The following is a 15,860-nucleotide window of genomic DNA, read 5'->3' as shown; positions in this document are numbered from 1 at the left end:
ATTTATTATTCTGAAAACATGTAATTACAGGGTAAATAACCTGCCCTTGTTATATAAACTGTATCTCAGGGTAAACAGATAGTTTTTAAGGAAAAGTTTCTCTTTTTTCATTTTTATTATTTTTTTATTGAAGTATAATTGACAATACTATGTTAATTCCAGGTGCACAACATAGGGATTCGTTATTTCTATACACTACAAAATGATCGCCACTACTGTGCATTTTCTGATGAGACGATCTCTAGCTTTCAGCCAAGGCTAATGCTCAGTGAAGGTGATTAAAGCACTCAAGCAGTGTAAATTCTGAAATACAAATTTTATGCAAATTCAGGCTTATAACAGCTCTTTGTTTCTCCCTTCTACTTTGTTTTTCCAGTGGATTCTTTTCTAGGTATCATGTGATGCAGAGCACGCAAAATTTTGCATACAATTTCAAGGAGATCCCAGATACCCTCAAACTCATCCACAGACTTTCTAAAGGTCTTTGAAACACACATTTAACAACCCTAAATAAAGACAATTGAATTATTATCTTCTACCAGTTTCTTTTATCGTCTTATCTCTCTTCTTCCCCCTTATCATTTTTGCAACAGCCATTTATTTATAAAAGAAAATTAACATAAAAAAAAGAGGGGCTTCCCTGGCGGCGCAGTGGTTGAGAGTCCGCCTGCCGATGCAGGGGACACGGGTTCGTGCCCCGGTCCGGGAAGATCCCACATGCCACAGAGCTGCTAGGCCCGTGAGCCATGGCCGCTGAGCCTGCGCTTCCAGAGCCTGTGCTCCGCAATGGGAGAGGCCACAACAGTGAGAGGCCCGCGTACCGCAAAAAAAAAAAAAAAAAAGAAAGAAAGAGGGAAAAACCAAAATAGTGTGCAGTTACAGACCAGTCGACAAAAAACACTATTTGATCCATGCAAGATCGAGAAATAATCTCTTAAGTTGTCATTATTCTAAATAACCATGCTTTACATTTAAATTTTATTACTTAAAGTCATAAACAATTGACTTTATTGTATATTTGAGAAGTCTTTCTGAAAAGGGCCTTAGAATTCAACCCAACCATAAAAAGCTTCAGAAAAGAGTTCACTTAAAATAAAATAAAAACAACTATTAAAGAAATTTTGTGCATATCCTTTTGGGTGTATTGAGAAAAAAATTAATATGCAAGTCATTTTTGGTGGGTCTATATACTACAAATTTTCTATGTAGTAAACATGGTTTATATATAAAATGTAAATTTATCCAACTAATTTATTGAAATAATTCCAGTGAATTGGAACTGCTAGGACTAAGGCTATCCAAAATTTATAGTTTGAGTTCAAACTAGATTTCCCCTACTATTAATATATAGATGGGACCTCATCAATCTTGTCCCCCAGTGTTTATGTGGGTCTGTTTCCTAAAACTGTATAAATGTTAGATTTTTAATCTTTGGTAATATGATATTACAAAGAAATGGCTTTTCTTCTGTTATTGTTCAGCTCAGTCATCTTCATAGATGCTTAATCCTTACTAGTCACTTGTGTTATTTCATTTTCTTCCGTTTTTTTTTTCATTTCCCTTGGTATATCAGTGTCTGTTACTGGTTTGTAAGAACTCATTTATGACTAAGGATGTTAACCATTTGTCATGCAATACAAATGAAATACCATATTTTACTGCCATCAATTTAATATGGTGTTTTGCATTTTGGTTGTGTATTGAAATATAATCATGTTGTATTTTTAAAAAATAAAATAGGGCTTCCCTGGCGGCGCAGTGGTTGAGAGTCCGCCTGCCGATGCAGGGGACACGGGTTTGTGCCCCGGTCCGGGAAGATCCCACATGCCGCAGAGCGGCTGGGCCCGTGAGCCATGGCCGCTGAGCCTGCGCGTCCGGAGCCTGTGCTCCGCAACGGGAGAGGCCACAACAGTGAGAGGCCCGCGTACCGCAAAAAAAATAAATAAATAAAATAGGAACTTCCCTGGCAGTCCAGTGGTTGGGACTACACGCTTCCACTGCAGGGAGCACAGGTTCGATCCCTGGTCAGGGAACTAAGATCCCACATGCCGCACAGTGCAGCCAAAAAAATTTTTAAATAAATAAATAAATAAATAAAAACACACAAAGGAAGGAAGAGAGGGAGGGAGGGAGGGAGGGAGGAAGGAGAAGGAAGGAAGGAAGGAAGGAAGGAAGGAAGGAAGGAAGGAAGGAAGGAAGGAAGGAAGGAAGGAAGGGAGGGAGAAAAGGAAAGAGTTCACTTACAGAGAGACTGTACATCGCCATGGTGCGGTACCTCTCCTGGACATCCCGGTATCTTAGTTCCATCACTAAAGATTTACTTTTAATTTCTGCGATTGTTCCAAGGACAAACTTGAGATCTTCAAGGGTACTGGGGCTCTTCTTCAGGTTTTTGGTCAGGAACTATAAAAGAGAGTTCAAAGTGACACTGAATAAGCATAGAGGAAAAAAATATAGCGCTGAATGAAGCCCAGATCATGAAACCCGGGGCCCTACTACCTCTATCTCTTCGTGCAGATTATGGAGCTCCTCTCTGGCTGACTCATTAAGGAGCTTCCCAAGTGAAACCACCCAGGACTTGGCATTTTCCTGTACAGTGTTCGCCAGGGGTCCAAGCTGAAGGCGGATGCAGTGCTCATCCTTGATCAAGGGGTGATGCATCACTTCAGAGGCGATCCTGGAATAGAACTGCAACTTCTCATCATAGGCAACACAAGGGGGCTTCCTGGCAGCAAACTTCTCCATCACGATGGCTTTGTCCAGTTTCCAGAGCGGTCGGTACCGCTTCCATTTCTGCAGGTACTTCATAAGATTGATCAGAATCCTGTGGATGTTCTGGGGGATCATAACGGCCTGCTCAATTATCTGAGGGTTCTGAGAAATATCATTGTAAAAGTTGATTGTAACAAGTTCTTCTTCCTCTCCCTTCTGAGGGGGGCATTCTATGCAGCTGCCATTCATCCAGCGAACAAAATTCTGGCAAAATAAGAATTGGGGGAAAAAAGACAGTCCTTCAGTATCTATTTTGCTTCCTATGTACATATCATGTTCAGTAATAAGTCTTGCTAGTAAGGGATCTCACTTTATTATTGATAAGCTGTGCTAGGTTGCAAAAAATCACCACAATCCTTTGTTCCTTCCATCAAGAGATTCTGTCTGTTGACAAAATGGTCTATTGGGAGTACCTATTTTCCCACTCTGGGCTAGCCTGTGACTTGACCAACAGATAGGGGAAGTGGCATTATGCAAGGTCCAAGCCCGGGGCTCAAGTAGTCGAGCAGCTTCTACTCTCATGCTCTTGAAACCTTGCAGCCACCAGATGCACGAGCTTCAGCTAGCCTACGTGATGATGGAGCCCCAGGAGAACCGAGGCTCCCCAGGCAACAGCCAGCCAATCATCAGACATGTGCCTGAGCACAGCCAAGTTCGGGTGTATAAAACCACATTAGTTTCCAGTGTCCCAGCACAAATCTGTCATTGGACGTCTCCCTGCTGTACAGTCAAGAGCCCCTCTTCCTTCAAGCAAACCATGGGTGGTTATACATAACATCTCTGAACCGTAGTCTGGCCACCTGTAGAATGGGAATAACAACAATTACTAATTCTACTGCTCGCTGTAACACTAATACCAAAACTGATAGCTAACGTTTATTGAGAGCTAATTGCCAAGTGCTGTGTCAAGTGCTCTACGTGCTATGCCATTTAATTCTCCCAACCCACTCTAGAACATGGATCGTATTATCATTTCCACTTAATAGATGAGGTAATTCGGTCCTAGTTTAAAACTTTTGCTCATTGTTTTCAGTCATGAAATATGAACCCTGAAGCTCAAATAGTGCAGTCAGGCCGACTTAAGTCACCTTCGCCGTAAGTGTTTATCTGCAGAGATGTTTGTTAATGAAAGGCATTTCCAACACTTTCCAAGAGGACAGGTAAAAATTCTTTTCATTTAAAACAAAGCACTGATAAAAATATAATAAAAATAAATAAAAGAAAGCATTTATGAAGATAAAATAACAGTCTTCACCACAAAGCCTCAAGCCCATCTATGGCAGGGGTGGGAATAAATTGGCAAGAAAAACTAGGATTAACATCCATAATGTTTCACAAAGAGTCTCTCCTATTTATTTATCCCTTGGAGATTGTTTTGTTTTCCTGTTCAAAGACTTGGTAATGTAACACCTAAAAGTTAAGAGAATGTATATGACCGAGGTTTAATAAATGACGTATTTGCATAGATTATAAAACATGTGCAATTTATTCATTAATTTCCAAGTATAGTGAAATGAAATTCCCTATTTGTAATATCTACACTTAGTTTTACGCTAAAAAACATGCCTGAGGGCTTCCCTGGTGGCGCAGTGGTTAAGAATCTGCCTGCCAATGCAGGGGACACGGGTTTGAGCCCTGGTCTGGGAAGACCCCACATGCCACAGAACAACAAAGCCCGTGCGCCACAACTACTGAGCCTGAGCTCTAGAGCCCGCGAGCCACATCTACTGAGCCCACGTGCCACAACTACGGAAGCCCGCGCGCCTAGAGGCCGTGTTCCGCAACAAGAGAAGCCACCGCAATGAGAAGCCCACACACCGCAATGAAGAGTAGCCCCCGCTCGCCGCAATTAGATAAAAGTCCACGCACAGCAACGAAGACCCAGTGCAGCCAAAAATAAATTAATTAATTAATTTAAAAAAATTTTTTTTAAATGCCTGAGATATGTTTGACTTTCTGAACAAACCAAGTGAAAAGAAAGATATTAGTGTCTTGAGGGGGTGTGACATCTCTTATGCACAAAGATGGCCCTATTTTCCCCATGTTGGTAAGACGTAAACTTTGAGTTATTTGCCAACTGACAGTCATTTGACAAGCACTGACTGAGTGACAATTATGTGCTAGGCGCTGTGCGAGGTGCTAGGGACTCCAGAGTGAACAGACACACAAAGTTCATGGTGTTGTGGAACTTGCATTCTAGTGGCATGAGCTAGTCAATGCATGAACGAGCAAGTAAATAAATAAGAAAAGGTCAGATGGTAATATGGGCTAGGAAGAAGATGGAGTAGGGTGATGTAATAGAGAAGGACCAGAAGGGGCCAGCAGGTCAAGGTCTGGGAGGCAGAAGGTTCCAGGCAGAGGGAACAGGGGTGCCACTATTTCAAGGAGGAAGTGGTGTTACCTGCTGGAGGTGCATTAGGCTGGGGCACAGTGGGGTGTGAACAGGTAGGAGCTGATCAGAAAGGTAGGCAGGTGCTAGATTGCAGAGGGGCTCATAGACCAGAATGAGGAGTTTGGATTATGTTCTAAGTGCAACGTGAAGTCATCGGGGGCTTTTATACACGGATGACATGAAACGATTCACGTTTTTAAAGGATAATCCTGACCACCTGTGGAAACATTACTGCAATAGTTCAAGTGAGGGACGATGAACTTGGGATGGACTGGTAACGTGGAAAAGGAGAGAAGCGGGGAGATCAGAGGCGTGTTTGGGGGAGCGAGTCAACCAGACTTACCGACGGGCTGGATATGGGTGGACGGGAGAAAAGAGGGATCAAGGATGGCTCCCAGGGTTTTGACTCAACCCCTTGGGTGGATGTTGGCGCCGTTGCCTGAAGTAGGGAAAATGGGGGCAGGACCAGGCTGCACGTTGGAAAGCCAAGAATTCCATCTTGTACTCGCCAGGTCTAAGGTTCAAGGGGAGACAGCCGGTCGGCGACTAGAAACATGTGTTGTGTAGTAGAGAATTCTGGGTTGGAGATGGAAATGTGGTGGGCTTGCCTCCATAGGGTTGGTAATAACGGCCACGGGACCGGTCATGAGGATGCACAAAGAAGATAAAGAGAGGTGAGAAGGGAGCCGGCATCAAGCCTTGGGACACCCCCAAACTTCAGAGATTTACAGAGGAGGAGCCAGGAAGAGACTAAAGTGGTCTGGACAAAGGACAGGGTGGAGCCTGTGTTCTTGACCTCCTGGGACCCCTGCTGTCCGCAGCTGGCAGGCCCAGCCCTCTGTGACAAGGGGTCAACCAGGAAACAACACACAGTTCCGATCCTACCTTGGTCACCTCCACACAACTTCGGACACAGTGGACGCACATCTTGTCAATCTCGCTTGCGCTGGGGTGCAGGATGATCTCGGGCGCTGTCAAAATGGTTTCCATTTGGAACAAAGGGACGTTTCCAAGGATTAAAGAATTAAAAGACTGCAAATTCCTAGGAGGGGTTAATAAAACAGACTCAGTACTCAGCAGCGTGAAAGATATCCGACAGCGGGTGAAAATGGCTAGAGTCCCAGCCGCCACCTATAAAAAGCCTGCGACAAGGAATAACACATTCTATGGCTGTAATGGACAGTGTGGGATGAGTTTCATTATGTACCCTTTTTATGGCCCAAATTTTACAAATAGTTCATTTCTACTTTGGGGAAGTTAGAATACCTATTAGTTGGAAGATACTTAGTAATGGTAACTCCAAAAAGCTGTTTGACTCTGGTTCAGGAAAAATGAACACTCATGTCCCCACTCCGCCTGGCCCACCAGACTCTGTCCTTTCCAGGATTACACCAGGGACAACACAGGGATGGACACTTCATTAGCCTGCAAACCAGTCTTCCTCTTCCCCCCATCCCCAATTCAGTGATTCCTACAGCCAGAGAGCATATAAAACATGCAACTCGGGTTTCCCTGGTGGCACAGTGGTTGAGAGTCCGCCTGCCGATGCAGGGGACACGGGTTTGTGCCCCAGTCCGGGAAGATCCCACATGCCGCGGAGCGGCTGGGCCCGTGAGCCATGGCCGCTGAGCCTGCACGTCTGGAGCCTGTGCTCCGCAACGGGAGAGGCCACAACAGTGAGAGGCCCGTGTACTGCAAAAAAAAAAAACAAAACCAAAAAAAACCATGCAACTCTTCTCTCTCTGAGAATAAATGCAAGCTGCTTCCAGGCTCTTCACGATCTGGTCCCCGCCTGCTCAGCTTCCTCTCCTACGCACTCCCTTCACTCTCTTTATTCCTTCCTTCTGTTCCTCCCACGTGGCCTCCAGGTCTGTACACTGGCCTTTGTCTTCCCCCAGGAAGCTCCTCCCCTTCCAGCTTTGCTCCTTAGCTTCAGGGCTCCGCTACAGCATGGCCTCTCCGTGGCCTTTCTTGACCACCCAATCACAACAGCCCTTCCAGTCTCTCCCTGGAACATTATTCTGCTTTATTTCTTTCACAGAGAATATTTATTTCCTTGAGTCTTGCATCTCTCTCCTATGAGGATGGAGAAGCTCCAGAAAAAGAGGGGCTTTATCTGGTCCAGTGCCTGGTCCAGTCCAGGCTCTAATAAACCTTGGAATGAATGAATGAGTGAATAGATGGATTGATGGGTAAATGGATGAATGGATCAAGGGAAAACGTAGTGTATTAGAAAGAGAAAACTCAGGAGGTAGCCCTGTACGAGGGGCTGCTGGTTTTTTTTTCCGGCTGTGCCAGGCGGCTTGTGGGATCTTAGTTCCCCAACCAGGGATCGAACCGGGGCCCTTGCCAGTGAAAGCGTGGAGTCCTAACCACTCGACCTCCCAGGAACTCCTAAGGGGCTGCTTTAAGAGTCAAAGTTAGAAGCAACATTAAAAAGCAAATGAAATATGTAGAAAACAGATTTATTTAAAGGATCAATGAAGTGAAGTTTGTCAAACTGCATCCAGGGTACTCCCCTGGTGGTGCAACAGTTAAGAATCCACCTGCCAATGTAGGGGACATGGGTTCGAGCCCTGGTCAGGGAACTAAGATCTTGCATGCTGTGTGGCGCAGACAAAACAATTTTTTTTAATTTTTTAAATTGAATAATAATAATAACAAAAATTTTAAAATCATAATGAAGAAGTTTTTTAAAAACAACAAAAAATGAAAGAGGAAAGAGAAGAGGAAATATACTTTTTCAGGAGGCTAAGATCAGAAGAGAAATTAGAGAAACTTCTTCTGGGGTTCTTCATAAAAAAAACATACGGGACTTCCCTGGTGACTCAGTGGTTAAGAATCTGCCTGCCAATGCAAGGGACACAGGTTTGAGCCCTGGGCCGGAAAGATCCCACATGCCACAGTGCAACTAAGCCTGTGTGCCACAACTACTGAGCCTGCACTCTTGAGCCCATGAGCCACAACTACTGAGCCCACGTGCCACAACTACTGAAGCCTGCGCGCCTAGAGCCCATGCTCCGCAACAAAAGAAGCCATCACAATGAGAAGCCTGCGTACCACAACGAAGAGTAGCCCCTGCTCAATGCAACTAGAGAAAGCCTGTGCGCAGCAACAAAGACCCAAAACAGCCAAAAATAAAAATAAATAAATTTATTAAAAAAAAAGAAAACACATGATAAAATGAACACCACCCTTGTCAATATGGAGGTAATAGCAACAGTGATGAATTTCATAGGCCGGTTTTTTAGAAGGACCCTAAGCCAATGTGAAGTCCAGGCACTTAGCTCTCGGCCAGTCTGAGCTGCAGAGCTGTGGAGCTCCAGGAGGGAAGGGACAGCCTCCATGTGTCTGAGGCTAGCACACACAATAAGCATTCTACACATACGTGATGCCCATTCTGGCCAGGGGTTACTTTAGACCTTCGGGAAGAGTTCATGCATCATATATCCTTCAAATCAGCCTCTCTCAGTGTAAGTGAAGGTGTCATCTGGGATTTTGTTAAATACTGAGTGACAGCAATTCTCTGTTGCCAGTTGAACACAAACATGTGTATGTCTTTCAGACAGTGGGGAGAGGGATAATTTCCTTTTCTGGATGTTGAGGGACCTAACAAGAAGATGAGCCAATATGACACTTTGTACTATAGTATCACCACAAATTACAATTCCGCCCATAATGAACCTCTTATTCACCAGAATTTCATATTATTTTCTTTTAAAGGTTATTTGTTGGGACGTCCCTGGTGGCGCAGTGGTTAAGAACCCTCCTGCTGGGCTTCCCTGGTGGCGCAGTGGTTGAGAGTACGCCTGCCAATGCAGGGGACATGGGTTCGTGCCCTGGTCCAGGAGGATCCCACATGCCGCGGAGCAGCTGGGCCCGTGAGCCATGGCCGCTGAGCCTGCACGTCCGGAGCCTGTGCTCCGCAACGGGAGAGGCCACAACACTGAGAGGCCCGCGTACCGCAAAAAAAAAAAACCAAAAACATGCAATATGAACATTAACTTACTTCAGGATGAGCTTTGTCAAGACCTCATAAATTCTGTTTTCCCAGTATTCGTAGTAGGAGGCCAGCTTGGGGGCCTTGCCCGTGTTGGTGTGGATAACCAGCCCCTCGACTCTGGTCAGTAGAGGCCCAATGGCAAGATACCACCTGACCATGTGGTCCACATCTTTGGCCCTTTCTTGTTCAATGTGCTCAAAGAATTCCTTCATGCCTGCAGTGGAAGACACCTGTTACAGCTCTTCACAAACACGGGAAGGGACATTACTCAAGAAGCAACCCAAACATTAGCTGTATATCTTGCAAATATGAAAGCAGCCTCCAATCTTGATCAAAAGCAGAAAATAAATCAACACCACCTGAAGCGAGACACATCCAAAGCAAAAAATACATGACAACATGGGAATGAATGCCACTTGTACATGCTTTGCCTTTGGGCGATCTTGCTTGTCTTAAATTGCTTGTTAACTAATCCTGAACTCCTTGGTGATTAGTCCAAGACAGCTTAAAATACCCTGTTTGAACAAGTAAATGTGAGCCCATAAAACACAGTTCACCGTACTGTTACAAAGTTATTGACAAAAGTACTACTGATTTTCATAGACTTAGGAATTTGTAAAACTATGTAAGCAATACATAAAACACAGCAAAAACTAAGAATTACCCATGATCTTTTCAAGTAAATGCCTGAGATTATGAGGCATGTTTTTATTCCATTTGTGGAATAAACTCTGTGTGTGTGTGTGTGTGTGTGTGTGTGTGTGCGCGCGCACAATCATACCCAAGAGGTTTTTCCATTCCTTCCATAATCAAAGAAACAAGAAGTCAGATCTACCTGGGAGTTCTTCCTCACTTTTAGGTGCTGGATACTTAAAGAGATTTATGGATTCTATTAAGGTAAGTCTGGAAGAAATGTCATCTGCATTCTTATGAATCTGGTGGATGAGGGACTCAAATTTCCCAACGGCCTGTTTGCACCGAGTTATGTAGTCAGCAATACCTTTGGAGAAAAAGACAAAGAACAAAAGAAAGATAGCTGGCTTTCAACTCTTCCTTTCCATATCCCTCCCGCCAACATCCCTTCACAGGAAGGATCGTGCTCCTTCCATCCCCTTGGGTTTTTGAGGTGACAGAGATCCACATGGTCCCTGGGGACTGGAACAAGGAGCCAGTGCTCAGGATCAAGCAAACGATACATTTCTTCTGTTTGCTTTTTAGCATCATCGTATCTGAAGCGTGGTGGGGAGAAAGAGGAGGTACAACCCTCTTGCCTTCTCATTGCCATGGCAACACAAACCCTCCACTACATGCAACCCTGCCTACAGTTAGGCAACCCTCTGGCCTGTTGCTTAGAAAAGTAAACAGCAAGAATGTGAATAGTAAACCCAAGTTAAGCACTTATGATCAGTTGGGCGGTGGCCTAAGCATGTGACGTCGATTACATGATCGAATCCTTACAACAGCCCTATGAATTGGGTACTAAGATTATGCCCATTTTAGAGATGAGGAAACGGAGCCTCCAAGAAGTTGAGTCACATGGGTAGAAGCTGGACTTTTAATCCAGAGGTTTCACGCTGGAAGCCACAGTCCAAACACACATGTTCTCTGTACAAAGGAGAAGGGAGGAAGGGGAGAAAAGGAAATGACAACGAAAAACGGGGAGAAGATTTGGAGCAACGGAAGGGAAAGAGGAAGAAGGAAAAAAAATAGCATAAATGCCTTGTTTATTTTTAAAAGTAAAGGAAGAAGAAGTATGTACTTTTCCTTATTACTCCTGCTAAATACAACTAAGAACCCTGCACATTAGCCATAAAACAAATATAAGACGCTGAAAGGGGGAGAGACAGCCAACCAGCAGGGACCCCAGGATCCGAGGAATGATGTGGTGATGAGGGCCCTGGGATCTGTATCCCAGACCTGGAGCTGAAGGAGCCGGCGACCCATAAGTGCCCATGGGTACAGACACACATGCACCCAAAAAAGGCCTCAAGAAAATCCTGTTTTCTCTGACCAAAGGACCAGGAGAGGGACACCCTAGCAAGACAAAATTTTAGACAATAACTGCTCTGCTCCAGCCAAACACCACAGATAAAAATGTGACCCTGCCCTCACCCATGCCAGAAGGGCCAGGTGGAGGGGGCCTAGACTTCCACCCTCAGAATGTTATAATGAGGTGCCCCAAGCCCCTGTCCCCTTATGCCTGCCGTGCTGGCATCAGAGGAGGCCATGGAGGTAGATGGGACTTTCACCTCCACGGTCCAGCCACGAGCACCGCCCCCTGCCACCCCACAGTGTCAGTGGAGACTGCCGGGGGGCTGGGACCCCCACCCCTCCCAGCAGTCATGTGGAGCTTCCCCTCGACTGTCAGTGAAGGCTGACTAGGGAACCTGGATTTCTACTTCCACCTGACAGTAACAAAGGGGAAATCAAGATATTCTCAGAAGGGAAACTAGGCGATTACGTCACCAGCAGACCTATGCTGCTACAGCATAGGGTGTAAGGATGGCCACAGGGAGTTCTGTAAACAGAAAGGACCCAGTGAGAGAAAGACCCTGGGAGCATCAGGGAGGAAGAACGAGCACAGTAGGTAAAAATAGAGGAAAACACAATAGCTTTTTCCTTCTCTTCTTGAGCTTCCTAACTTAGGTTTGATGGTTGCAGCAAAAATTATAACACTGTCTGTTGTGGTCCAAAATGTATTTAGAAGAAATATTTAGATAATTATACCATAAGTGGGAGAGGGTAAGGGGAGTTAAGGTTTCTATACTTCACTCAAACTGGTAAAATTCTATAGATTTCTATACTTCACTCAAACCAGTAAACTGTAAAGTTATGTATATGTAACCTAGAGCAACCACTAAAAAAATGCTGTAAGAACACTACAGATAAATCAAAATGGAATTCGAGAAAGTGTTCAAGTGGCCCATGGAAAGGCAAGTAAAAGAAAAACAGAGAAACAAAAAGAACAAGCAGAAAACAAAAAGACTGACAGACTTAAGCCCTAACAAACCAATAATTACATGAAATGTAAATGGTCTAAATGCACCAAGACAGAGTAGGTTAAAAACATGACCCAACTATATGTTGTCTACAAAAAACTCATTTCAAATACAATTCTATCAGCAAGTTGAAAGTAAAGGATGGAAAAACATATACTGTGCAAACATTAATCAAAGGAAAACCAGAATGGATATATTAATATTAGGTAAAGAAGACTTTAGAACAAAGAAAATTATCAGAGAGAGTTGAATATTATATAATGATTAAAGGGTTTAATTCATAAGAAGACATAGCAATCCTAAACTTGTATGCATCAAAACAACAGAATTGTAAAATATGTGAAGTAAAAAATGATAGACCTGAAAAAAGAAATACGTAAATCCATGATTATAATTGGACATGTCAACATTCCTCTCTCAGTCGTTGACAGAACAACTAGACAGAATATCAACAAGGATATAGCAAAACTCAACAACATCATGAACCAACAAGGTTAATCAACATTTATAGAACGTTCTACTCAGCAAAGTAGAATACATATTCTTTTCAAGTGGCCACAGAACATAAAACAAGATAGACTATATCCTGAGCTGTAAAACAAACCTCAACAAATTTAAAAGAACTGAAATTATACTGAGTATGTTCTCCAACCGCAGCAGACTCAAATTACAAAACAATGACAGAAAGATAACAGGGGACATCTCCAAACACTCTGAAACTAAACAACACACTTTTAAATAATCCCTGAGTCATGGAGGAAGTCTCAAGGGAAATTTCTCAAATACACTTAATTGAATAAAACTTAAAATACAACTATCAGAATCTGTGGGACACAGCTAAAGCAGTGCTGACAGGGAAATTAATAGCACCAAATGCATACATTAGAAAAGAGGAAAGATCTCAAATCAGTGATCTAAGTTCCCACCTCAAGAACCTTGAAAAAGAAGAGTAAGATAAATCCAAAGCAAGCAGAAGGAAATAATAAAGATAAGCAGAAATCAGTCAAATTAAACACAGAAAAACAACAGATAAAATCAATGAAACAAAGAGCTCCAGTAAAACTGACTAGTCTCTAGCAGGACTGAAAAGAAAAAAAGAGAAGACACAAATTAACCATATCCAGAATTAAATAGGAAGGATCACTAAAGATGTACAGTCTTTAAAAAGATAATAAGGGAGCAACAAGAACAACTCTGCACAATAAATCTGACAACTTAGATGAAATGCACCACTTCTTTGAAAAGCACAAGCTACACAACTCACCCAATAGGAAATAATCACTTGAATAGTCCTATAACTATTAAGGAAACTGAATCTGTAATTTTAAAACAAACAAAAAAAATAAGAACAAAGAGAAGAAATCACTACACAAAAACCTGCACATGAACATTTTTAGCTTTATTCATAATTGCCAAAATGTGGAAGCAACCAAGATGTTCTTCAACAGGTGAACAGATAAACTACAGTACAGCCACACAATGGAATATTATTTGGTAATAAAAAGAAATGCACAATTATACGGAGGAAACTTAAATTTTATTGCTAAGTGAAAGAAGCCAATCTGAAAAGGCTGCACACTGTATGATTCTAATTATATGACATTCTGGAAAAGGCAAAACTATAGAGACAATAAAAAGATCAGTGGTTACCAGTCTACCCAATTTTAAGACTTACTCTCTAGCCACAATAATTAAGGCTTCAAGGCTCTGTGATATTGGCAGAGGGACAGACACATAGATCAATGGAACAGAATAGAGAACCCAGAAATAGACCCATACAAATACACTCAACTAGTTTTTGACAAAGGTGTAAAAGTGATTTTATGGAAAAAGTTAGCCTTTCCAACAAACAATGCTACAACAGTTGGGAAAAAAAATGAACCGCAACTTAAGTCTCTCACTTTGTACCAAAAAAAAAAAAAAATCAAGATTGATCACAGTCTTAACTGTAAAACATAAAATTATAAAATATTTAGAAAAAATAGAAAACTTTTGGGATCTAGGGCTAGGCAAAGAGTCCCTAGACTTGACACCAAAATCATGATCCATAAAAGGAAAAACTGATAAATAGGACTTCATCAAAATAGCTCTGCAAAAGATGCTATTAGGAGAATGAAAAGACAAGCTACAGAGTGGGAGAAAGTATTTCCAAACCACATATCCAATAAAGGACTAGTATCTACAATATATAAAGAACTCTCAAAGATCAACAGTAAAAAAGCAAGTGATACAATTAGAAAATGGGCAAAAGAACAAAAAAAAGACATTACACCAGAGAGGATATATAAAGGCAAACAAACACATCATTAGCCATTACAGAAAAATGCAAATCAAAACCACAATGAGCTATCATTACACAGCTATCAGATGGCTAAATTTTTAAAAATAGTGACAATACCAAAGGCTGGCCAAGATCTAGAGACAGTGAAATGAATATTGCTGGTGAGAATGTAAAATGGTACAGCCACTCTGGACAACACTATGACATTAAAAAAAAAAAAAGACTAAACAAACAACTAATGAATATAACAAAAAAGAAGCAGACTCACAGATATAGAGAACAACCTAGTAGTTACCAGAGGGATAGGGAAATGGGGAGGGGCAATATAGGTAGGGGATCAAGAGGTACCAACTATTATGTATAAAATAAGCTACAAGGATATATTCTACAACACAGGGAACACAGCCAATATTTTATAATAACTATAAATGGAGTATAACATTTAAAAATTGTGAATCACTATACTGTATACTATACTGTATATATAACTTATATAACATTGTACATCAACTATTCTTCAGTTTTTTTAATTAAAAAATAAAAAAGACTAAACACACAAGTACCACACAACCCTGGGCATTTATCCCAGAGAAATGAAGACTCATGTTCACATAAAACCCTGTACACAAGTGATTCTACAGCACAAATGTATATTCGTAATAGTTAAACCTGGAAACAACCTATATATTCTCTAGGATATCTAGGTGAATGGTGAAACAAACATTGATACCATACTGCTTTTTATTCACTGATAAAAAAGAACGAACTGTTGAAACAGGCAAGAACTTGGAAAAATCTCCAGAGAATTGTGCTGGGTGAGAAAAGCCAACACCAAAAGGGTCATATAATATTTTATGTAACACTCTTAAAATGACAAAATTATAGAAACAGGAAACAGATTAGTGGCTGCCAGGGGTTCAGTAGAGGATGGGGATAGGAGGGAAGTGGGTGTGACTTTAAAAGGGCGACATGAGGAATCACTGTGGTGTGGAAATGTTCTGTGTCTTGACTATATCGATGTAAAAATCTGGGCTGTGGTTTGCACTACAGTTTTGCAGAAGTTGCTGTTGGCGGAAAACCAGGCAAAGGGTACCCAGGATCTGTCTGTATTAATTCTTGCAACTGTGTGTGACTCTGTAATTATCTCGAAATTAAAATTTCAATTTTAGGGCTTCCCTGGTGGCTCAGTGGTTAAGAATCCGCCTGCCAATGCAAGGGACACGGGTTCAAGCGCTGGCCTGGGAAGATCCCACATGCCGTGGAGCAACTAAGCCCATGTGCCACAACTGCTGAGCCTGCGCTCTAGAGCCCGCGAGCCACAACTACTGAGCCCGCGTGCCACAACTACTTAAGCCCGTGCACCTAGAGCCTGTGCTCTGCAACAAGAGAAGCCACCGCAGTGAGAAGCCCGCG

General features: G+C 42.4%; 1 protein-coding gene across 1 annotated transcript in view; it reads right to left on the bottom strand.

Annotated features, from left to right (window-relative positions):
• The window catches only part of DNAH10 (dynein axonemal heavy chain 10), a 147,208-nt gene that overhangs the window by 94,702 nt on the left and 36,646 nt on the right, over window positions 1-15,860 (bottom strand). Inside the window, exons 17-21 of the mRNA XM_060121495.1 lie at window positions 10,003-10,167; window positions 9,174-9,381; window positions 6,050-6,206; window positions 2,500-2,976; window positions 2,245-2,403 (exon numbers count right to left, since the gene is read on the bottom strand). Coding sequence (XP_059977478.1) covers window positions 2,245-2,403; window positions 2,500-2,976; window positions 6,050-6,206; window positions 9,174-9,381; window positions 10,003-10,167 — 1,166 coding nt within the window. The remainder of the gene's footprint in view (window positions 1-2,244; window positions 2,404-2,499; window positions 2,977-6,049; window positions 6,207-9,173; window positions 9,382-10,002; window positions 10,168-15,860) is intronic.

The sequence above is a fragment of the Lagenorhynchus albirostris genome, chromosome 14 (genome assembly GCF_949774975.1).
Source record: "Lagenorhynchus albirostris chromosome 14, mLagAlb1.1, whole genome shotgun sequence".
NCBI lineage: Eukaryota > Metazoa > Chordata > Mammalia > Artiodactyla > Delphinidae > Lagenorhynchus > Lagenorhynchus albirostris.
This window is presented reverse-complemented; position numbering and strand designations above follow the sequence as displayed.